The sequence below is a fragment of the Rhinolophus hipposideros genome (genome assembly GCF_964194185.1).
Source record: "Rhinolophus hipposideros genome assembly, chromosome: 11".
Taxonomy (NCBI): Eukaryota; Metazoa; Chordata; class Mammalia; order Chiroptera; family Rhinolophidae; genus Rhinolophus; species Rhinolophus hipposideros.
Genome location: NC_138057.1, coordinates 47,870,069 through 47,895,538, shown reverse-complemented (window position 1 = coordinate 47,895,538; position 25,470 = coordinate 47,870,069). Strand labels below are relative to the sequence as shown.

General features: G+C 38.7%; 1 protein-coding gene across 8 annotated transcripts in view; it reads right to left on the bottom strand.

Moving 5' to 3' along the window:
* The window catches only part of NTRK2 (neurotrophic receptor tyrosine kinase 2), a 317,905-nt gene that overhangs the window by 234,102 nt on the left and 58,333 nt on the right, over positions 1-25,470 (bottom strand). For all 8 annotated transcript variants that reach the window (XM_081067304.1, XM_081067305.1, XM_081067298.1 and 5 more), the window contains 3 exons: positions 18,193-18,228; positions 15,360-15,460; positions 11,897-11,996 (listed from right to left, as the gene is read on the bottom strand). In XM_081067304.1, coding sequence (XP_080923430.1) covers positions 11,897-11,996; positions 15,360-15,460; positions 18,193-18,228 — 237 coding nt within the window. The remainder of the gene's footprint in view (positions 1-11,896; positions 11,997-15,359; positions 15,461-18,192; positions 18,229-25,470) is intronic.

The following is a 25,470-nucleotide window of genomic DNA, read 5'->3' as shown; positions in this document are numbered from 1 at the left end:
CTGTGTGCTGAGTGTAAGCGAGAGAGAGAGAGAGAGAGAGAGAGAGAGAGAGAGAGAGAGAGAGAGAGAGAGAGAATGCTGAGCTAGGTAGGAATCATACTCCTGAAGTGAAGCTGATCATGAAACTGAAGTGAAATTTTCTCCATACCCTTGTATAATGAACTTCTCTCTCCTATTCCCCAGAGATATCTTTTCCCCCAGAGATATTTCCCCCAGTCATCTTTTGTTATCAGAAATTAATTCAGTACATTAATACATCAGTGTTGCCTACACTTAAGTTCTTTACAGACACTTTCATGGCTTATGCCCTATCCAACTATCCTTCAAAGAAAGGCCTTATAAGGCCTGTTCGTTCCTACATGAGCTACACTTCTGTCACCTCTCTGATCTCTCCTACTGCTCTCCCCATTCCCAGGTCCGCTCTGCTCTAAGCACACTGACCTTTGCTGTTCTTTCAACATGCAGAGCTTAACCCCGACTCCATGCCCTTGCATGTACCGCCTGGAATGCTGTTCCCTCAGATATCAACATGCTCACTTCCTCACTGCCTTCGTCCTCGGTTCAAATATCGTCTCATCAGATAGGCCTTTCTTAACTATTTAAAAATAACAAAACTCTCACTATCCTCTTCTTACCTTGATTCATTTTATTCACAGCATTTGGCATTATCTATAGATTACATCTATATTTCTGTTTGTTGTTTTCATTTTTGTTTTTTGGTCTTTCCCCTCCACTAAAGTTTAAGCGCCATGATGCAGAAACTTTGTTCTGTTTCATATTAAATTTTCAGTGCCTTAGGATAGTTCTATTCAAATAATCTTTTTAAAATTTAAATTGTTTACTTAATATTGTTCTTTATTTCCTTTTTTTTAACTTAAGTCTTATCCTAAACAATAATATAAAACCAAGGGTATGATTTGCCAGGTATATTTTTTCTAATAAATACTAAAATAAGTATAGAACCATCAAAATTAAAGATGTTAGCCCCTGAGTATCTCCTAAAACCATCTTGTTACCACTGATGATACATGTGCTTAGCTTTGAGAAACACAGTATCATCCAATGGCAACATATACTAGTCACAGTGACAACACTACTAGTCACATCCAATGGCAATATGTACTAGTGCTAAAGCAGGGTATGTGGTGTGGAAATCAGTTTTATTTATTCTTATAATGTTTCCTAATCTCACAGCATAAAATATTAAATCTGGAGTCATGAGGCCTGCTTTCCAGCCCTGGATCTGCCACAAACCAGCTTTGTAACCTTAGGCAACTTGCTTCAACTCTCTGGGCCCTAATGTGCTAATCCTTGTAATAAAGGCTCTGGATGATTCCAGAGCTCACTGCCAGTTCTCACTGTCTCTGATTCTACCAATAATCACAACAATGCAAGAGAGAACATTAAAGCAATTAGGTTTATTACACATACTTAATGTTTAATCATGTGATAAGGAAAAAGAGAAGAATTCCCACAATATCTTCACTCAGTGATTTTTGAGAAACATAGAATAATAATTTATAAATAAAATATTTTTGATAGAAAGCACTGTGACTATAAATCTTTTCTGTAACTCCATGACCCTCCCCAATGTAGGCAGAAGGACATGAAACATCCATTGCCTCAAGGAAAGATTATAAAGTTGAAATCCTTCATCAAGGCCAGGATGCTTTGGTTTATTTTTGTTGTTGTTGTTGTTTGTGTGTGTGTGTGTGTGTGTGTGTTTTAACAGAAGCCAGTGTGTAGAGGAATGATTGGATTAGAAAACCAACATTCTGCAACCCTTAGAAATTAAGTACTTGTTTCAAGCAAGGATCAGAACTGGATAGTAAGCCCATTAGGTTCAAGTTTTAAGGGAAGACGATATTTGCTAGAGGCCAACCAGTTAATATTACCCTGCTAATTACCCAACCATTGCAAAGGGAAAAATTTACATTTACAAAGAAATGATCTAAATATTTCACCTGAATTTAATCAAGCCTTTAGAAGTAAGTTCTGGTTCAGAGGAAATGCAGGGGATAAATGACAAATGAAAGAATCTCACAAAGAAAAACATCAGAGCCAGAATGAAGGACATTCTGCAGGACAATTGACTGGTCTCTTCAAAAAGTCAATGTCAGGAGGAAAAAAGAAAAAAAATGGAATTCATGTTCAGAAAAGGACCAAAGAAACACAACGACAAATGCAATGCATGAATCTTGAGTTGTTCTTGGTTTGAAATGTAAGTAGCTATAAGAGGCATTTTTGAATAACTGTGGAAATTCGAAGATGTACTACGTAATATCTATTATTACGGAGTTGTTTTACCTTTTTTGAGTGCAGGGATAATGGTACTGGACTTGTGCTTTTAGGAGATATTGTGTCCTTGGCTTTAGAAGAAACATGCAGGAGAATTTAGGAGTGAAGTGACCTGATGGGGACGACTTGTTTTCAAACAGCAAAATGTAGAACAGAGGTTGAATCTGGGTGTTAAATATACAGATGTTTATTGTAATATTATTTCAATTTTTCTTCATGTTGAAAACTACATAATAAAAAAATGGAGAAAAATCAAGATCCACATGTATAACAAAAATTATTTGGAAGAAGATAAATTCAGACAAAACAACTTTTCATGTCCGTTCTGTCTCCATGGGAAATAGGAAGAGTCAGAGAAGAGGAGCCTTGTAACCTATCCCCTAGTCAAGTATTGGGGTTGGGGAACCACAGAACCTTTAGTCATGATTGGAGACTCAAAGGAGGGAGAACCCTGAGTACATCTTTCTGGGAGGATCTGAAATGGCGGCCAAGAAATCAAAGCAATCCCAAGGCATGAGAGTGATGAAGTAGGGAGACTACAGTGTATCTAGGCAGAGAGAGCTAGAGTCAGTTTCATAGTATTTCCTGTGTCCCCAAAGCTTCAAGGACACCCTTGCAGAGAGGTGTGTGAAGATAGTGGATCCTGGTTAGGAACACAAGATAGTATTCCTGTGATTTGCCCAAACTGGTGGCCAAGGACAAGCGGGAAAATGGACAACATAGCAGCCACCACCATGAAAGTATAACACCAATGGCTTCAGGTACTCCCCCTCCCATGCCATGACACTGAATAACCCTTATGCACACATTCCACCATCACCCAGAAACGGAAATGCAACCTGAGGAAATGGAGAGAGTGCATGACTCTGACTTGATGGAACAATTTTCTGTGATTGCCCATAACTGTCCGAGATTACCCCAAATGGTCCAAGATTAAAATCCTGCTACCTAGTGCCAAAAAGACTAAAACTCGATATTTATTGAACTATAGAAGAATAAACTCACTTACAGTCTGTGCCTGAGAGATGTATCTGCTCCATTATCAATCCCATCCTAGAAATTTTAGCTATTCCTCTACCCACTGCCATAGCATCACAGGAGAACCAAGATATAATGTAAGGAATAAACCATTATGAGATATGCAGATAAATATATATCTAAAATTACCTTGCAATTTTCCACACTCATAGAGGGAAAGCTACATGTAGATAACACAGAAATTATTTATTCTGGGCTATGGAATGAGTGTGGCATTTCAATATAGATAAACCTAATGTTCTAAGGATTTATTTCAAACTAAATAGCAAAACCATGCTGCAAAGTCTGACTCAAAAGAGTTGGGAAACAGCCCAGCTGTTGATCTGCTCCCTGAAACCCTCACCATTCCAGGAAGAGATGGCTGGGCAGGGCTGAGTCTCTGCTCAAGCTGAAATGTCAAAGGTGCTCCTGCCAAGATACATACTACGTGTAAATTAATAGTAAACAGAGTCACTGGGAATGTCAACCAAATAAGAAATAGCTTCTGTTTATAACTGGAAGGCAATACTTCCTTGAGATAATCACAAGTTTGAAAATATATCTAAGGCTAGTTGGTTTTGACCATACACATTATTTTCTATGTTAATAATAAGGAGACGGTGGTTTCACAGTGGACAGAAGAAAATAAAAAAGGATTATACCATTACTCACCAAAGGATATCACCAGAAGTCCATGGCAGACTCTTTTAGTGAGTGTGTGATTGTTTTGAATGATTTTTGTACCAGAATGGTAGATATTAAAGTTGGAGGGGACCCTCAGATGCCTTTTGGTCCTATACTGTTATTTCTTTACACAATTTTCTTTTACAGATGATCCAGTAAGTAAGTGTGGGAAAGGCTCAGTTGGTTGGTTGACTCGACTCAAGTCTTGCCAGTACTACTAAAGTTCACAAGCATGACCATGAATAGAAACACCACCTCATTCCCAACATTCTCCCTTCCCACACCACTCTCACCCCTGAACTCAAGTTCCCTTCCTTCCTTCCACTGTCACTAGTTGAGGCTGAGATGACTCTTCTGCCTTCAATTCAGGCTATTAACCTCTTACTAAAGATCTAAAGAGTTAGAATGCAGACTCTCACTCACTCTGTGTGTGTGTGTATGTATGTATGTATGTATGTATGTATGTATGTGTCTGTCTGTCTATCTATCTATCTATCTATCTATCTATCTATCTATCTATCTATCTATCTATCTATCTATCTCTTTCTCTCTCTTTCATTCTTTCTGTCCTGAGACCAATAAAGTTTCCAGATGATCACAGAAGAAGTCAGTGTTTCCTAGTTTTGCTGATACCTGTATGAAAACAAAGATTTTCCACCACCATTTGCCTGGCCAAGCTTTGGGAAACCCTCTTTGCATCTCTAGTAGGCTGTAAATACATCAAAAATTAAAGTCTATTTTTCTTAAAAGAAATCATTTTAGCAGTTGTAACATCTTCCATGCAACAGGGAAGCGCATTAGAACAGAAAGCTCACTGGGATCCTTTCCATATTTAAGCTAATGGTTATTGGGAGGAGGAGGGCTCTCTTCCCCATCACACCCCTGCCTGCCCTCTCTGCCCCTTCCCCATATTACATGCTTCCCCCAAAGAAATTAGTAAATCCTACATACCAAATCAATCAATCAAACAAACAGATTTCTCCTAAAGTCCAAAACAATTTCAACAGATGAAATGTTCAAAGGACAATAAAATTAAGAATTTGCAACAATGTGTGCGTTATGCCTTTAAGGGCTAAAGAGCTTAAAATTAGTATATTTTTCAACAACTTTGTGCTCATAATACATGTCCATAAAGTAGAGACACATTATCATTATAATTTTTTTCTATAAACTCAACTAATAAATCTTAAAATACTACTACACACTGTATACATTTGGGACAATTTTCTGCAATTCAGACTCACTATAAATTCAAACAGGACGCTTCCCGTACTCTTTTCCTTAATGATGTATTACTATAATGTAAATCTGAAAAATGACTACCTTGTATGGAATTAATTCAATGAGCCAGGCACTAAACTAAGCACTGAGTTAATTCTTATAATCATCTGAGAGATGGGTATTATTGCCTCATTTAACCAAAGAGGAATCTAAGATTTAGAGAGTTTAAAACTGTGCCCCAAATTATGGTTAGCAGGTGGGAGACCCGGGATTTGAACGCAAGCTTGTCTGGTTTATAAATCCCCAATATTATATATCTATATGCTCCTAGGTTTGAAGACTTAAGAGTTAACAATTTACAAACATGAAGGATGGGAGATATTCAAACAGGCTATCTTCTGAATCACCACGTGACAAGTCGGCTGATTTAGAGCTAAATTTATTCCTATAGTTATTCAGTATTCTTGCCCAAAATAAAATAAGATAAAATCAGAGCATATGTTAGAATTTCATCCAACTTATCTGTGTTCTTCATAAATTCTGAAAAGCTTGTCCACCAACATCAGATGCTAGGAATGAGGAAGAAGAAAACCAAGAAAGAAAAGAAAGAATGTAAAATTAGGAAGCACAGAGATGTGAAAGGACAAAATGACGGGGGAAAAAAACAAAGGTTTAAAAAAAAAGACATGAAAAAGGACAAGAAGAAAACCAGCAGTTCTTCCGATTTGGGACAACTTTTTTGTTAAAGTACACCATGATCTTTAGGAGCTCAGAGTAAGTTCACTATAGGATTTATGGAGGATCAAAGAAGACATAACAGTTTTTCCTGACTTTTAAGTATAAAATCCAGTATCTTAAGGAATCCTTTACATTTTAGTGAAAGAAGTAGTGTGGGAAGCTCCCTAAACAACACTTTGAGCACTTTCTACATTACAGACAAACTTGGGCTCTTCCCTGAATCGCACTGGACTTGTGGGGTGCCCACAAGACCAGTAATTTAAAAGTTCAAGGTCCGTGCTCTTGCAAGGCTCAGGGGAGAAAAGCTGCTTCTTCTAGTTCCTGTCTTCTGTGATCTTGCCAGTTCTTGAAAGTTATATACCCATTTTCAAGATGCTGCAAAGAATAAGCATGTTCTGCCCTCATATGGACATAAGCCAAATGTGGCCCTAAAAGAAGTAAGAAAGTTTGGAAAATAGATCTTCACCCCCCAAACATATGGGGAAAAGTACCTTTCATAATATCTCCAAATGACAGGAAAGGACTGGTTGGGCTAATTCTTTTCTTTCAATAAATTACCAATTTGTCAAATTACTGAATAACTCTTTCAACTGGTGCCTTTTCTGAAATTTCTGAGGATTTGATTGTTATTAACAAATGTTGTTCTCTACTGAGAGAGCACTAAGATATACTTTGAACTCAATCTGAAGCTTGGGAAAGGAAAAAAAAAGATTCCTGTGAAAGCCTATTATCTGTGATACTACTTTATGAGGTTTACAATCCCACATTATAAGGAAGAACCAACATTGCTCATTACTTTACTAAAAAGAGTTAATCACCAAGTTCTTCCAGATTTCTTTTTGTTTTTATTAGTGACTTTCTGATTCCAGAAAGTTAAAACAATATTGTTGGTCTCTCTGAAAATGTCACACTAAAATTTGTTCAAATGTCCTTATTCAGTGCAACTCTGAAAACGACAGAGCACTTCAAACCAAGTTTTTAAATTTTCTTTAAAAGATTAAAGGTTTTAAAACACACAGAGTAAAACTAGTGAAACAAATATTTAAAAGTGTATTTACCATGTTATGGTGCAGGCGGCCTTCCTAACATACCTGACACAAAAACTAAGACAGAAAAGACAGACAGATTTGCTTCTATAAAAAAACAAATCTTTTTGTTTGCCGAAAGACACTATTTTTAAAAAGTCAAGACTAGAAGAAAACATAAGCAATATAAACACACAATAAAAAATTAATATATATAATTTATAAGATAAGTGTATAAATCAACAAGTAAAAATAAACATTTCTTCTTATTCTTCACATAATAAAGATGCTTAACTGTATTATTAATCAAAATATGATTTTTAACTGAATTTACAAAAATATAAAAGATTGATAATATCTGATACGGATGAAAATATAAAGACAAGGATACCCTCGTATACTGTTGGTGGGAGTGTAAAGTGATAAAGCATTTAAGCAAGGTAATGTATCAACATTTAAAATATACACACATTTCTCTTAGCAATCCATGTTGAAGTATCTGTCTTTAGATATAAGGTATTATTTGAAATAATTTTCTGAAAATGTGGCAACTGTGTAAATGTCCATTAAAAGAAGACGATAAATCATAATTCAACAACAATAATAATAGCCAATATCTGTCTAGTAATTACAAATGCCAAGAACTTTCCCAAGTGTTTCACATATGTGAATTCAGTTTGTCTTATCACAATCCGGTGAGGTGGGTAAAATTATTGCCCCATTACACATGGAACTACTGAAGCAAGAGAAGATGAGAAACTTGCTCGAACAGCTTGTAAAGGCATAGCCAGGTTTCAGATCCAAGTAGCTGATACCAGACTGGTTGGAAATAATATTAAAATAAAGTAGACACCTAGGTACTGATATGGAAAGATTGGTCCCTTTAAAAAGATGCAGACAAAATTAGTATTTTTTATAAAACCAAAAATGAATATATTTGATTATCTACATAAGTGAAGCTCTATATATTCTTATTTATGTAATATGTGCATTCTAGATGGCTAAAGATTATCCTTGATCGTGGAAATGGTAGTGGGAGAGGAGGGTGAAAAGAAACTTCCATTTTTAGTTCTATTGACTTCTAAAGTGCTTGAAATTGTGAAAAACAAGAATGCATTCATGTGTTACTATTACAATTTGTTAATGTTATTTCTCTTATAAAAAAAAAATAGTGGGTTGAAGGGTGGGCGACATATGGAAAACAGTTTGTCCTTACAGATGTTCCTACAACTGTGTTTCTGGCTTTCGGTCACATTTTTCCTTCTTAAAAGTTGATCCAAATATCTGTTAAACTTAACCTCCTAAACTTTCCAAAATTGTTTTCAGCTCATAGAAAAGGCTTTAACCTTCAACCTCTTTAGCTTTGGCCCTGCTATGTTTAGGACTATTTTTAAATAACCAAATTTTTGGTTGCTGTTGAAAGAAGATCATTTATAAGATCATTTATAAGAGGAGAAACTTAAACTGTGGGCCTTGAATCTGGAGTAAGAAAACCTGGCTCTGCATTCTCAGGCAGTGTGGTTGTTCGGCCAGTTACTAACTGGAATTCTCTACAGCTCAAATAGCAGGGATGAATGCATATCGGCAGTTTACATGCAAGGATAGAAGACTGCAGAGGAAATATGCAGGCTGTCAACACTGAATGAGGGAAAGGCTCCCTATTCCACTTCCTCCTGCAGGATCTCTTAGGGTCACTTAGATATTTATTCTAGAAGGACAAAGGATATTTACCTAGGGGAAAAATATCTTATGTGGACTTCCATCACGACACGCAAGGAACACAAAGCTGATGGCCACAACTCTTCTTACCAGCGTGATGAGTGTCAAGCCCTCTCCATCCTCCTGGCTCCCTTATATTTATTTCAGCTCTGTATACCATCAATGCCATGAGCTTATTGTCACATAGACTCATCTCCAAAGAACGCACCACAACTCACTGGTTGTATTCTAAAATCTAGGTTTAACTTCCTAGTTTGGAATTTAGAGATCACCTTCCCACGGAAGCAATGCCACCAGTAAAGTTTGGGTTCTCAGGTCAGTCCATAAATGAGTGGACCTGCATTTAGCTGCAATGTGATTTCAAGACGTTTCCAGTTTGTTTTACCCTGGGCCCTTCAAATCAACAGTATTAAATTGTAGTTTATAATACTGAGGCTGCTACCACGAGCTGAAACACTTGACATTTAATTGACACTGAAGTGTGCAACACTGGGGATGGGCAAAAAGCTGTAAATGCCTATGGGTGGCCTGGCAGCCATCTTCAGTCTCAATCTGTTTCCAGGACAGGAAATACGAATGGGGCAAGAATCTCCCCACAGGTGCTTATGGGGCAAGAATTACATTTGGAATAGCTCTTTTGCACATCAGCCATTGGCCTCTCACACGGAACCAAGCCCCTGGTTCTGGCCAAGGCTAGGAACATTTCATATCTTGTTACTCAGAAATCACAACTGACATATTTCCTAATTATTGCAGGAAGTATAATAGTGTTTTTATATATTCTTCCCTTTTTCAGACATGTTTTTTCAGCAGTAATCCCAGCCCTAATAGCGTTTAAAGTACATTAACTTACATTAATTTTTAAATGCTACTTTTTATGCAATTTCATTTGACTCATGACAGGAGCTTCATCTTCTAGATGCCCAAAAATTATCAACTCAGCATCTGACTAGTAAAACAATAACCTCAGAGCAGGCCCGTTTTGTTCAAACCATAGCACAGATAAACATGTAGCTAAAAATAGAAAAATAAGCTATTCTAAATAAGAATGTGAGTCTCTGAAACAAATTTTTGAAAACTGTTTAATTTATGTTTAAAAATAAGGGAGTTTAAAAATAATGCCTGAAGTATGTTTCCATTTACTGGCTCTCTGACAAAGTTAAGCAACATCTTTCTTACAATTCATTAAGGATATAACCTTAGGCTGCGTGTGGAAAATGTAGGTGCCTTAGCAGTAATCACCCCAAATTATCCAAATAAAATACTGTTTTAGTCTTACTTCCAGAGTCTCTATATGACACACAATCTTTTCTGAAACAAAATGTCTGCCTTTAACTCTCCTCGATCACTGAGCTACAGAGAATATGATTTCACAGATCATTCTGTCAGTCATTTTCCTAACAAAAAGCTGGACTGGGGAGGGGCTCCTAATATTGCTCCTAGGGTTCCCAAAGCTTTTTCTGAGCTCCCAGAAGGACCTGGACATATCCTTTCCCCGAGGAGCCCATGAAATGAAATATCTCAAACTGAACTCTCAAAGCGAGTAAGTGATAGTGCTAGAATCTATTTCTCTCCAGTAAAATCTATGCTTGGGGACATTCACTCCATTACCTCTAAAGAAAGGAAGCACTTGATCAAAATGAGGAAAGCAAAATGCCATGGTAGGTAGCCAACATGCAGACAGCAGAAGCATCGTCCGGACCTGATTGCCAGCTGAACATCGAGAGCCAGAAGGTCTGAGAAGCAATGGGTGAGTTTGGTTTGCAGTGCTTCTCCCACATCTTGTCACATTCAGAAAGAGACCTGGTAGCCCATGTTTATCCCGTGGAACAGTGATTCTCCCAGACTGCTCGGGCAATAGCAGCACCAGCATCCCTTGAAAACTGTTAGAAATGCCCATTTTCAGGCCCACCACAGACCTATTAAATCAGAAACTCTCAGGGTGGCCCAGAAATCTCTTTTCACAAGCCCTACAGGTGTTTCTGATGCAAAGTCCAGTTTGCGAATCACCAGCATAGGATTAATTAAAATCACTGCAGTAGAGTTCCTCTCCCAAGACTAAGTTATAATTGGAGAATGAGGGATCTTTCCTCCTCCAAAAGAAATGTCAAGGATCCACAGGCCAAGGGGGAGTCAAGAGGAGGTTTGGAGGGCTTTAAGCCCCAGTTTACCACTATGCCTCCTCGTTCACTTTGGGTTTAGGAATTTTGGTCATGGGCACCAACAGATGTCAGAAATAGAGCCGATCCCCTCAGAGCCCAGTGCATGCTGGATAGCTTCCTGTTAAACATCCCCTTCCAAGTAAACAAGCAACATTAATAGTAGTTGTAATAAACCATACAGATCAAGAAAACCCATCAGACTTCCTCTCCAATGCAACTAAGGTACCACTAAACCTTCTTCAAAGCTTTCCCAAGCTAGTGGCTATTTATAAGAGACCACACAAAATTAAAAAATAAAATATTCGGTAATATATAAGTTTAAACTTCAGGGCAAATGCTCTTAAACAACTGAAATTCTTGACTCTTTATATACCAAGAATATTTAAATAAGTTTTCCCACTAAAATTAATTTTCAATTTTCAATCCTCTGAAAGAGATGAATGACCTATTCTTGGACATCATAGTCCCTCATTTTTAATCAATCCCTCAGAATTTTTCCACTTAAAAAAAAAAAGTCACTCATTCACAAATTTCCAATATACCACCAATGGCTGTTCTTATTTTTCTTCCCAACGCTGTTCAAACGTCGAAAGATGAGGAGCTGAAAAAGCAGTAGCAATACCAAAAGCGCACCGTGGGAGAGCTAAAAGTCACATGAACAGCAGAAGGGATCTTTCTGCACAAGATACACGTGTGCATAACTAGCCTACTGCTGAGCCTCATCTGCCTTTCTGGAGCAAAAGGAAGACTCAGGCATTATATGCCTATATCATTATTAGTCCCTGGGACACTCAAGAAATCAGTTCTGTGTCTTCTGGAACAGGTCTCCTCATTGGAGAGTGGGTAGTGCTGAGTAATCAACATTATTTTGCTCTGTCTTAGTTTGTGGTATCATACCCTTGTTGCTATTTTTTCAGCTTTAAAACCTAGTCATTGTAAATCTAGCTACTTCCTTCTTTAGTGGTAATTAGCATTAGTCATAAGTCAAAAATGATTCCACATAAGAAGTAAAATAAACACAACCCTTCTTACCTTTCATGCCAAACTTGGAGTGTCTTGCCAACTTCAGTAGAAACAGCATTACCAGCAGGAAAAATCCCACTACAGATGCAATTACCACCACAGCATACACCTAGAAAAAGGAAGGAAAAGCAGTTATGGCTTTGTTAATTAGTTCCCTACCGTGTTTCCCCGAAAATAAGACCTAACCGGAAAATAAGCCTGTAATGCAGGATCTCAGCTCCTGCTCCCCACAGGACAATGCAGGACATGGTGAGGCTGAAAAGGAACAACAACGAAGCCATAGATAGGGGAATCATACCACTATATTCTCTCCGGTGGCTGGGTTGGAGACACAGGAAACAGGAGCCGCAATCTGCTATCCGCTTCCCTGTCAACCAACCAACCAACCAACCCCGTAGCATAGCCACAGCAGTTGTATTAGTGGCTAATGGCTAACTGGTAACAACTGACGGCCACCCAGCCGCAGAGGATGGCCATCTGATTACAGCTGATGGCCATCTAATCACTGAGCCAGCACCTTTCTATGTGAGGCCGAAAGCCTGGAAACTGCTCTCTGGGACTCTGTCCCCACAAAGCCCTAGCAGGATGTTTCAAGATGACATCCCCTGAACATCAGCCCTAATGCATCGTTTGGAGCAAAAATTCATATAAGACCAAGCCTTATTTTTGGGGAAACATGGTACATCTAGATGTGATGATGACAGTTAATCTTTAGGGAATGCTTACTGCCTGCACGTCTAAGAACTTTATGTACATCAATTCACTTAATCCTCAACAATCCTATGATGAAGTATGTAGGGCCTATTATTATCCTATTTTACAAATGAGAAAACATACGTTTAAAGTTATAAAAATTGGTATCTAGTTGATATTATATAGAGACAGCGATATATGTAATAGATACATGCATAGATATACAAGTATGTAATATATCCATGTAGAAAAGATATTAGCTATATGTATATTTCTATCTGTCTCTTCTCATCTACCTACCTATCGATCTACCTGCCTACCTGGAGAAGAAAAAAGAGAAAAATATGCATGACAAAATACTAATAATATTTGAAGTTGGTGAAAGATACCGTGGGATTCATTTTACTATTTTCTCTACTGTTGTGCATGTTTGAAAAATGTCCAGAATAAAAATATATTTTTAAGAAAATAAAACAGGCTGCCTGCTGGCCACCCTAGCTAAAACCATGTGATGATCTTCAGGACAAGCATGCTTTACAGAGGGAACAGCAGATGTTAAGGCTGTGAAACAAGAGTAACCATGGAGTATGCATTAAAAAAAGATAGGTGGGGGTGGGTGGGGGTGGCCGGTTAGCTCAGTTGGTTAGAGCACAGTGCTAGTAGCACCAGGGTTGCCAGTTCAATCACCCCATGGGCCACTGTGAGCTGCACCCTCCTTAAAAAAAAAAAAAATGATAGGTGGTAAGCAGTAAGGAGACATGAAACATGAAGTCAGAGACAGAGACAGCCAGGATATGTGGGGCCGTTTTAGCCACCATGAAGAGTTGGGCTTTTACAGTAAGAGTTTTATTGCAATGTATTGGGAAGACTCTGAGAATGATAATAAAAGAGTGATCTGATTTGTGCTTTAAAAGAGTTGCTCTGTCTGCTATGTGAAGAAAGGCCAGAAGATAAGAGTAGGAGAAGGGGACAGGGGAGAAGGCTATGGTAGTCATCCACGAATGGACAATTATGACAACCTCTCTGTAAAGAGCCAGATAGGAAATAATTCCAGCTTTGCAGGACATACAATCTTTGCTGCAACTACTCTACCTGCCATTGTAGCACAAAAGTAGCCACAGACCATACGTAAATGAACATGACTGCATTCTGATAAAACCTTATTTATAGACACTGATGTTAGAATTTCATAAAATTTTTCATGTGTCACAAATCACTCTTTTGATTTATTTTTTCAAACCATTTAAAAATGTAAAAAAGAAAAACAAACAAACAAACACAAAAACCCAACTATTCTTAGCCTGCAGACTTCACATAAACAGGTTATAAGCCAGACTTGGCCCACGACTTGGCCCACGCCAATTCCTGGGTTAGCCTTTAGCTGTGGCAGTGGGGGTGGAGAGATATGGATGGGTTTGGTGTTTATAAGGAGGCAGAGCTCACAGGACGTGCAACTGGGCATGCAAGACAAGTGAGGAAAAGAAAAAATGGAGGATACCTGCTGGGTCTTAACCTGCGCAGCTGACAGCCCACCCTGCTACAGAACCTGGAGCCATGTGACCGCGAGGCTTTCACAACCCCCTTTCGAAGTCTCCTCACTGCACAATAAATCTAACCCTCTGGCACTGTGTTTCAAAACCTCATGACCTGGCACAACCAACTTCTCCAACCTTGCCTCCAACTGCCACCTTTCACATACCTTACCTTCCAATCAAGATTGTTTTCCAGTTTGCAAGCTCTTGTTCACACACCCAAAATGCCTTCCCTTCTGTCCCAGGCATCCTGCACAGACCAGGGAAAATGCCACCTGTCCCACAAAGACTCCTCTGGCTCTCACAGCAGGAACAGACTACCTGCCCCTCTATTTCTATATATCCCCTTCCTCAGCCTCTATCTGTATTTTAGATGTATTTTTGTAGTGCTTTTAGATAGTATTCACATCTTAGGCCTCTGACTGAACTATAAGCTCTAGAAAGAAAGGACCTGAGTTTCATTCATACTTTTATATCCTCCCACATTATAGTTTTACATTTGGTGGGCAACAAAATTTTTATTAGAATATGTAAGGAAACAGGTATGAAGTTATGCAAAACAGGAATAATTATACATGTGTCTGAACGAGAAAGCTGCTTTCTCGCTCTTCTGGTAAATAACCTTTAAAGGGACTGTCATGAGGGGGACCCTGCTCGCTGTACCATTTGTCATGTGAGGTGGCCTGCGGGGTCTCTGGTCCTGCTCCCCACATAAGAAAGCAGGATATGGCTAGGCCAAAAAGAACACCCACGGAGCCATACCTAGGGGAGTCATACCACTATAGTCTCACTGGAAGCACTATAGTCTCACTGGAGGCTGGATCCACATGACTTGCAACCTGCTGTCCGTTTCTCTGCCTGCCAACCAACCGACTGACCAACCAATGCTAATTGGCTAACTGGTTACAGCTGACGGCCAACTAGCCACAGCTGACGACCATCCACCACCCAAGCCAGCACCTCTCCACGTGAGGCCGAGAGCCTGGAAACTGCTCTCTGGGACTCTGTCCCCACAGGGACAGGTATTTAAAACAGGAACCACTAGCATTAAGTCAGAGGCTATATCGCTACCTTTACCACTCCTCTTAAACCTTTATTTTAATTCCTCCAAACTTCAAGGTCCAATGTGCACCCTGAACATCTAAACAATATAAATGTCTTATTGAAAGACTTGTGTTGAAGCAGCTCCATTTCCTCCAACATTTAAATGTTGAAAATACTCAGAAACAACTTTTTATCCCACTCACCGAGAGATGTTCCCGACCAGTTTTATCAGCAACATCTGTGGAAGGGATTTCGTTACTCCTGTTCGTGGTGTCACCAATATCATTCGCTGCAGTCCCATAATCTAACGTGAGAGAAAGGGGAAAGAGAAGGAACCATGAGGTTGTCATTAGGCTGCCAACAAAGTTGAGGCCACAGAACAAAGCCAGACCAATTACAAGATTCCAAACCACTGACAGCCTGCTTGGGGAGGAACAGGACCCAGCTGTTGGTTTAAATCCATTGTAATATTGGGATTGCACAATGCTAAAATTGTAATCAGCCCAGATCTTTCCATCATTGTTTTGTTGGTCAAATTCTAAACCCGGGTTAGGGTTTTTCTTTGCACATAAGAATATATCCCTTTTTTAGGTGATTTAATATAAATACAAAAGAGAACCGATCATCTAAGCATCACGGATTTATAGACCTGGAAGGGTTTTCAGAGATCAAGTTTAACCAACAGGTATACAAAAGAAGAATGTCAGCTGAGGAGAGTTAATTGACTAGTCTAAGGTCAACTGGCAAAAAGGTGGCAGAGCCTAAACAAGAACCAGACTGGAAATCAGCAGCACTGATCTCAGGGCAGATGCATCTTATTTGGGTAAGAGGCAGCCCTTCAAGATGGAATGTAGAATCAGCACTGATAGGAAACTTGGGTCCACGTATGAATTTTTTTGAAGAGTTCTGAATCACCAATATTTCAGTTGCAGCATTAACAGACAGGGAATTGTGCCAATACAATATTTAGAATTGTGAGGATATGTTCCTCATATCGCCATGTCTCAAATATAGTTGCCATCTTCTGAATCAATTTTAGCCTACATGGATCAGGATGAAAATTAATGACTGATTTTTTTTTTTTCTGGGCAAAGTTTTCATTAGTAATATTACATATAAAAGTCATAGAAAACTTGTCAAGCTTATTGCAGACAATGTTGTATATAAATGTTTTGTATTTTTATTCTAATTAGATATGGCGCCTGCAAATTTGCATCCTGAACAAACAACCTCATTAAGTCAGACCCAGCTAAACTTCTCTCGGTAGAATTATCATGCAAGCCTTGTTGTAACCAATTTAAATTATATTTTTATTAGCAGAGTGCTCCTTTCAATGTGAATGAAAAGTAATAGGAAAAGCATCTATTTTCTATCTGTTTGCTGTTTTATTATTAACTCCAAAATTATATTCTCACAATTTCCATTTTGAATATATTAAAACTTAATTTCAATCAAATACGAAGAGATATTATTTACTTGCTTATTTTTCCCTCTTCATATCATATCTAGCCACTCATGCAAAATTAAATCATTAAAGTATCTATAGCTTAATATCATAACATTTTGTCCCAAAGACCCAAAGAATTTGAGGTCAAAGGAAAGATGACATTAAGTCTTGAAGTTACTTGGAAAGGAATCCAAAACATAATTTTAAAATGTAAAATCACAATTCAAACATATTTCTCTGTGATACAATTTAAGATACTCTTCCTTTAAACCGTATCAAGAGAAAAAAAAAAACAGAAATACCCAAATCACATGCACAAAATCATCCAAACCACAGCTTGAAGGAAATATAGATTAACATATATAAAGCAGGTAAAGACAATATAATTCCTCAGGTAAAATTAGCTCAAATTAAATACACATACATATAACAAGCATATAAACACAGAATCATTTTATAGACAAATAAATTGTTAATGTGTATATAAAAATATAAAATTAAAGAATAGTATGCTTTATAAAATAAATCATAAATACAAGATTTTTAATCCATCTAACTTTTAATGAATCTTAGATTTCCAGCCAAGTCTTGAAATTTAGCCTGCCACTTCCCCAAACAGAGGCCTCCTGGTCATGAAATTGGTTTGAAAATCTGTTCAAGATTTTCACACCTACCAAAACAAACCTTCAATTGAAATAGCAAATGGCATTCAATTGAAATAGCAAAATATGAATGAGATATTCATTTAAAAGCTAACATAGTGGCTTTTGGGTTTTCCCCGTCTACTTTCTTAAGAGAACCCCATTTTATTCAAGGGGTTCAAGTACATCCTCCAAGGAAGCTGATCTACACTACAGGGGCCATTCTAGTTAGTCAGGGGTTAATCCACCACCAACCATAATGGAGGCAAGAATGCATCATGACCCTACTGGGTCTTGAATCAGATACCCGGAGGGCTAGGGGGAGGTTACTGGAAAAGTTCTCTTTTTTCTAGAACCCTTTCAGAAGCTCTTCCCTTTCCCCCATCAATATGAACAACAATAGCCCCCTCTGATGGTCTCATCTAATAACCATAAGAGAAGCCAGCACAATGGGCAGGAGAAAATAGAGATGAACGAAACTTGGGCCCCTGATGCCATGGACGAGCTGCTGGTTTAACGCCCCCTAAAACATGCACTCCCTACCTTTGAGGTTCCTATCTGTGAGCCAAAGTTCCTTATCATATAAGAAATATAATTTTGAATTGGGTGTACTGTCATAACTAGAAACTGATACACCTCCCTTTTCTTGGTAGCCATGGCTTTTAAACAGGTAATTAGTTCCCAATTATGGAAACAAATTGTCTGTTACAGCAGAATGGATTTATTACTTCCAAGAACCAAGCATGAGAGAGAAAATGCTATTTACAGGCACTATAAATATCAAGGGAAAATGGCCATCAATATGAATGATTTTTGAAATACTATTTTGGCCTATGTAATGCTTGAAGTGTATATTTAACTGAGCTTACAAGTGTTCTTTTAGTTGATTTAATTCATTTAAGACAAACATTTTGAAAAAATACAAAATAAAGAAATCATGATAGCTACCTTCATAAATTACCTCAGGATAATTTGGGTCTGCACCTAAAAAGCAAAACAAAGCAAAGATTTGTTAAGTATACATTCAGAGTTTTAAAAACTACTAACTTACACCCACTAAAATGAGCTAAATATATACTGAAGTTTTTATAACTGAATAGATTGTTTTATAGAACAGGTAAATAAAACCTGAAATTCTCAGCTTGCTTCATTTTAACTCTGTCCCCCTCCCTACTTCCACAACCTCCATCCCTCTAAAAAATAAAGGAATAAAGGAAATCATAATGATGACCATTTCTTTTTTGTTTGTTTGGGCTTTTTTTTCCTACCGTTTTTATTATACAGTTGGCCCTTTTATTTGCAATTTTTGCATTTGTAGCCCAGAGACAAATCATTTCTGTGTGACTTTTATTATTCTCTGATGATTTGGGGTTACTTTCAAACGATGTTTTGGCAGGTCCATTTGCATTTATTAACCAGCTTGTATAGCAACACCTAAAGCACAATTTTGTTTTCTACTTGGTCTTCGGGGAGGTTGCCAAGGCTGAAAAAACCCTGTGTTGTTGTTTTTTCACCCTAACACAACACAGAAAAATAAGTGTACATTGTCTATTGAAATTGTTTATGTATAAGAGATTATAAATTAATATGTCTGAGAAATGCAAAAAGCATACCCACTTAATTTTTTTGTATGACTGTATTCACCAAGATGATCAGAATATTCTGTTGTAAAATATTCCCATGAGAATTTGCGAAAACATTTTTGAATAATTTTAAAAGTCACCGTCAACAAGAACTGGTGACAAAAATATTTCCTACTTATTCTCCATTTAGAATTAACTGGGTCTCTGTATGAAAACTTACTCGAAAATAAAATTAAACTTTGATATAACATTGAAGTGATTACAAAATGAATTTCCAAACCTACTTCCTATGCTTTTAGTCTTCCGTGTGAAAAAGTAAAACTTTTTTTCACACTTACTATGTGAAAAAGTACAACTTGTAAACCGTAGAGGTTACTCAGTTCTCATTTCACTTCTGAATCTTTAGCAGAAACATATTATATAAAATAAAGTGAAACTTGAACCAATTTTCTGTCATGCACTCCTTAGTGAATAATTAAGGTTAGTCAAAATGAACAAACAAACAAAAGTAGACCCAATCTTCAAATTAGAATTTTAACACAGTTCAACTAGAAGTACATCTATATTAGCAGGAGAACAATTAAGTAGATGATTGTGCACTTCAATTTAGGGATGCTGCATACTGCTGTGCAGTCCATGCTTTGAACAACTCTAAGGGGGCACCATTCAGACTGTAGTCTATGAAAAAGGCACCACCTGAAATTGTGCAGTGCACAACCTGTGCAGACACATGTGATGGCCCTGTGTCACTTCACATAGTCATTGATTCTAGTAAATTTCTATTACATTTTAAGCTTTATTATCCCAAACCTCATTTCAGAGTAGTTTTGAGTTACCATATGTCAATATGTATTGTCAGAATTATTTGTAACTGATGTGACATTCCAGAGAAGGGCCTTGAAGTCTGCTCTGCAGTTTGAGAAGTAATACAGTGAATAAAGCAGCAGGAAATCCCACTGGCAGCACTGGTGATATCATTTGCAGGGCACCCACCTATCTGCTGAACTCTTGTCCCTTGGCAAAGTACCTGGACCCAATGGGGTCCCCTCGCTGTGAGGATTTCCTACCCCTACTGAAAAAAAGGTTCTATAACCCCAAGTGAGCAAGTCATTCTTTGAACTACTCAGTAATCCATTACTTTAAAAAATCTCACTCTGATCCTTTTCTCATTGTGTCCTCAACACACAGTCTAAATCTGCAAGGCCACCTGCCCATCAGAGTCCACTCTTCACTTCTAGACCTCAATCCAACTCCCCAGGACCCAGAATTACCTTCCCACAGGCCCTAAACACACTTCCTAGGACTGGCTACCCTTTCCACTCCATCTGTCAGCCACATGGCCACACCACCAGTATAAGCAACTTCTGACCCAAGACCCAAGGGAGTAGTGAGGACTGAGCCAGGGCCAATGGGTTAGGGTGTCCACATGCATACTCATTACCTCTCATATACCTCTCGCTGTATAGTCGGAGGCACAGGACAGAGGCCATGGACAGGGACCTGCTGTACCAAAACCATTATGTTCCATCCTGGCACTCCAAGAGTCTGAGAAGTCAATCTTCAAACCCAGCCTTCCATGTCATTATAAGCATATTTAGTGGAGGGTAGCACCTATTTTATTCAACAAGGTATTAACCTGATTTATATTTTTTAAATATTTGCATATAAGTATGAAGACTTTCATTCGTACTAGGGTGACCCACCACCCCAGATTGCCCGAGAATGAGGGGATCCCTGAGACATTGGACTTGAAGCTTGAAAACTGGGATAGCCCCAGGCAAATCTCTGCATTTTGTCCAGGCATGAGGGGTTTCCCTGGGCGTTGGCATTTTAGTGCTAATACTGAGACTAGTTGGTCCTCCTGATTTGTTCTCATGCCCTCTAAGACCCCCAGTCACCACCTACTTTTATGCGTACAATTACATAGGAAAGTAAAAGGACTCTGAGGACCTGGAGCCAGATTGATCGAAGCCACACATTGAAAGAATCCCAGTGAAAACGACTGACAGGTGCAAGCAGACTCATCACAGAAAGGGAAAATCCAAACACATTCCTCACACAAAGCCTCCAAGAAGATCCAAAACATCAAATCAATTAAATGTAGCAAATGTCAGGTATAGAAAAATGGAATCTGGGGTGGAATCAAAAGTGAATAGGCTAGTGCATAATTTGTAAAACAGGTTATTTTCCAGACTTATGATTCATGTCAGAGCATGTCTTTTCTATCAAGTTTACTAGCAAAACCATTAGGTCACATCTACAGTTTCTGAAAAGCACTGTAGTTTCCTACCTTCATTTTCCTAGATGTATGAAATGTACTGTCACTTTATTTTCATTGCCAGGAATAGCCAAATTTAGTGCAAGATTATGAAACTTGCAGAAAGACAATGTGGTAGAAACAATGAATGATGGTATTTTTTCCCCCGCCCTCGCATACTATACTATGTCTGATAAGGGCCTACTCACCACAATAAAGCAGTGCCCCTTCATGTATAAAGGTTTGGGAAGCCTGACACGTAGATGGGTATACAGACCTAGAGTTTATAAAAAACAAGGGTCACATTACCCCAGCTGACCCCGGCTCATCAAGTTCTTTCTAACAATTTCTCAGTCAAGCAAACCTCCCATGATGATTACACTCCAACAGTGAGGTAGTTATTAACATCATTTTAAATGCAGACACAGGAAAAAGTAACCACTTCATTTTTAGACTTTTAGCAATAGTAAAATTTTGAAAATATCCTGCCATTTTTAAGTCTAATTGGTTCCTTTCATTTTGTTTAAATATGTTCATTATATATTGTTATATGTTAAAGGTAGAAACTGCTTTTGGAGATATTTAGAACAAAATGGTGACTGAGGAAAGGCAAATTCTAGCTCAAAGGGAAAAAGCCAACAGAAAGAGAAGGGTTATGCTTCCTTGAATACTATCCTAGTAGCTCTCATAAGGTAAGAAATCTCAAATCTAGGCAGTAGAAGGTGGCATCAAGCCCAAAAGCTTCCTGTCAGGACTCTCCGGAATGGAATAAGGGAACTCCATTTACCCACTGGCATTCGGAACAAGCCGCAGACCATCTTCTCCCGCCACAACTCACTCAAACGCCAAAGCTATAAGTCCTCACCAGCACAAAGAAGATGTGTGCCAAGCAGGAATGTCTGCTTGTCTGATGTTCAAGTTCTATTTTCTGAAGTTTGTTGAGCATCTCCAGGTGCTGTGCTCACTTGCACTTTGCTCTTGACCTAAGGCATGTTATCTGGAACTATGGGAAAAGGACTGACCAGTTCTGAGCTCAGTCTGAAGCATTCCCATGAAATGAACAATGGAGATCGTATTACAGCCACACATACACTCCTGACAAAACTCTGTATTGAACAGGCTGTGTCTGCATCTCCATGAGAGGATCCATAGGGCATTTAGGCTTCTAAACATGGATGATAAAATCACTTTTATCCCCCAACAATACCAAAGCAAATCACTTCACCATCCTCTTAATTCCATGTTAAATGACTTAAACGAGGGCTTTTTTTTTTTCACTTCCATTTTCTCATCTCAGTTATGGCTCATGAATAAATCTTATGACTTTATGTAAATCTTCATGAGTAAATCTTTATGACTTTTTATCTGTAAGGCTGTACAATTAAAGAAAAAGCACATTTGTAAGATTTAAAAGAAAAAAATTGTGAGGGGATAGGTAGCCTGGCAGTAGGTAGGGTTCACTTTCCATTCTGCCGCAAAGATAAAAATAATGATGGAGGCCAGAAGACACATCTGTTTCCCTCCTTTAAGCTTTTAGTCCCTAATGCCCCCCCCCCAAATAAGAACGGTTCTTTCAATTCTATTTTCAGACTCTCTTCAGTGTGATCTTGAAAAATATTTCAAAGAATTCCATATGATAAAGCCATAGCAAAAGGTTTGTTCTTTTCAAATAAACTGTCCTTTGTCAACACCGTTTTCTAACTCATGGTAGTCCATCTTTTGATTTCCAGATCCTTCTCTTCCCTTTCTGAACACCAGACTGAACTCAGGGCCTGAAAACACTGGGGGTTCAGATGTCGGGGTTTCGTTTCTGGCTGAACCACTAATGTGCTATTCAGCATGGGGAGTCTCTTCACTTTTTCTGTAACAAAGGAGTCTTCCATAGGACAGGAGAGAATAATAGCATTGGTTTGGCGACTCCTCGGGAGCTTCAGGAAGCATAATTAATTAACATTAGTACTCTTGAGACATAAAGAGCTATTTAAGTATAAATCTTAATTATCATGATTATGATCAGTCTATGGCCCAACAAGACTTTTCATGGTTATTTAAGGCAGAGAAGCAGGTAGAATTTTCTTTCTTTTTACTACCAGAACAAGAATTGGGTCCTGACAAATGGCTTAAGGAGCAAGTAGTTGAGGTGGGGAGTAGGGGATGGAGGGCTCTATTTTCTCAATGTGTAACATTTAAAGGAATTTCCTTTCTCTACATTCGTTGGCCTAAATACACCAAATCTAAATCTCCCAGGTTGAGGGCATTTTTAAGTGCTGCAGGGAACTCCAGTTCATCCAGACGTCATGAATCTTTTGATAAAACAGCACGAATGAGAAACTGTGGGGAAAACTCTTCCAGTATTTATAGTTTGCTCCTGACGCGAATTTTGCATAGGAGACAACTGCTCCCGAATTAAGAAGCATAACTCACTAACTCCCACTGCTTATGTGAATGAGCATTCTTGAGCTGTGACATTCTTCCTGAATGAGTGGGCTATAGAGACACTCTTTATGTACTGCCTAAAGAATGGGAAGCTTTAAACCATGGGTATTTTATCATGTAGTGCTCTGGCTAGCTTTGTTCCAAGCCTAACAGATTAGTCACTCAGATAACGATTTCCATAGGAAAACCTACTCTTAAACAATCTACGTGTTCACGTTCATGGGATTATCTGCCCATGAAATTTCTGGAAATGCATGCTCTCTGATTAGAAGATACTAATAAAGGCTTCAGGTTCCTTCCTCATGGCACTCACAAGCAATCTCTCTAAGCCATTAATTTCTGCTTAAAATTCTGCTTCAGAATTCAGAACTCGGCCTCCACACACACACACTTCTGTGTTCAGGAGGAGGATTTTTCTATATGTAGGATTGAATTCCAATGACAGCCACATAGCAGATCAATTTCACCTCAGACAAGTCTTATTTTTGGCCTGTAAGCTAAATAGGATACAGCAGAATCTGAGGAGAATTCTCAGATAACCACGCTGTCTATGTGTTTGCCTGCACTGCTGCCTCCTTAAGCCACCTACTGAATGTATCCTTTTGCCAAACCCAAATAGAGTGCCTCTCAGTGCACCAACTATTCTATATTTTTATCATCAATACTACTGATATCTTTGAGGAGTCAGTGTGGTCATCTTGATGGGTGTCTGACCAGTTCTTCCAGTGGCTTCCTGTAGGTTCTGCAGGGCAGAACTACCCTCACTACCCGAGGTGTGGTCCAGGACCTACAGCATCAGCCTCATCTAGGAGCTAATTAGACATGCATAGTCTTAGGCCCTTCTCTAGACCCATGGAATCAGAATCTGCATTTAATAGGCTCCCCAAGAGATCTGTGTGCTCATTAAAGGTTAAGCAGTTCTAGTTTATAACTCTATGAGAAATATAACCAAAGATGAAAGGTCCCAATGGACATAAAGGATGGCAATTTTATAATGAAACATAAAGCAAACCTAAAAATAGCTACCATGTTTCCCAGAAAATAAGAGCTAGCCAGACAATCAGCTCTAATGTGTCCTTTGGAGCAAAAATTAATATAAGATCAGATCTTACATTATATTATATAAGACCCGGTCTTATATTATAGTAAAATAAGTGTCTACCCAGAGATGTCAGAACAAGGGATCATGAGGGCTCTCCATGGACCAGATAGAAGCAGCATGGGAGAAAGTCTGGGTGGGGAGTCTTAGGTCCTGACAAAAGGTCCCCTGAAAAAGAAGAGGGACCCCAACAGCACAAAGCTATATCCGGGTTGCTGAGGAAGGCATTGCTTCCACAAGCTGGAATATGTTCCATCATGGGAACTGCAGGAGAGGGCCTGCAGAGAACGGAATCTCCAAAGAAGCCATAGAGGTACGATGTTTCCCTGAAAATAAGACCTAACAGGAAAATAAGCCCTAGCATGATTTTTCAGGATGACATCCCCTGAACGTAAGCCCTAATGTGTCTTTTGGAGCAAAAATTAATGTAAGACCTGGTCTTATTTTCAGGGAAACGCAGTATTCAGGACAAAGGTCAATGAATCAGCCCTAAACATTCCCATGTCTCAAAAGACAAAGCCACCAGCAAGCACACTTCTCTGCCATCTGTCCCCCACGCCCACCCTCTTCCCCCGGGGCAAGAAAGGAGTTAAAACCTCACTAGCAAGCTCCAGCCTCCACTCCCATGCAGCCAGTCTGAATTGGTAGAGGAGAGGAGAGGAGAGGAGAAAGGAGGAGAGGAGAGGAGAGGAGAGGAGAGGAGAGGAGAGGAGAGGAGAGGAGAGGAGAGGAGAGGAGAGGAGAGGAGAGGAGAGGAGAGGAGAGGAGACTGGCCCTTAAAGCAAGTCTAAAGTTTTGATTTGTAATTCAAATGGGACATGTGCAAGAAGGAGCCAGAAGCTACTGTTTCC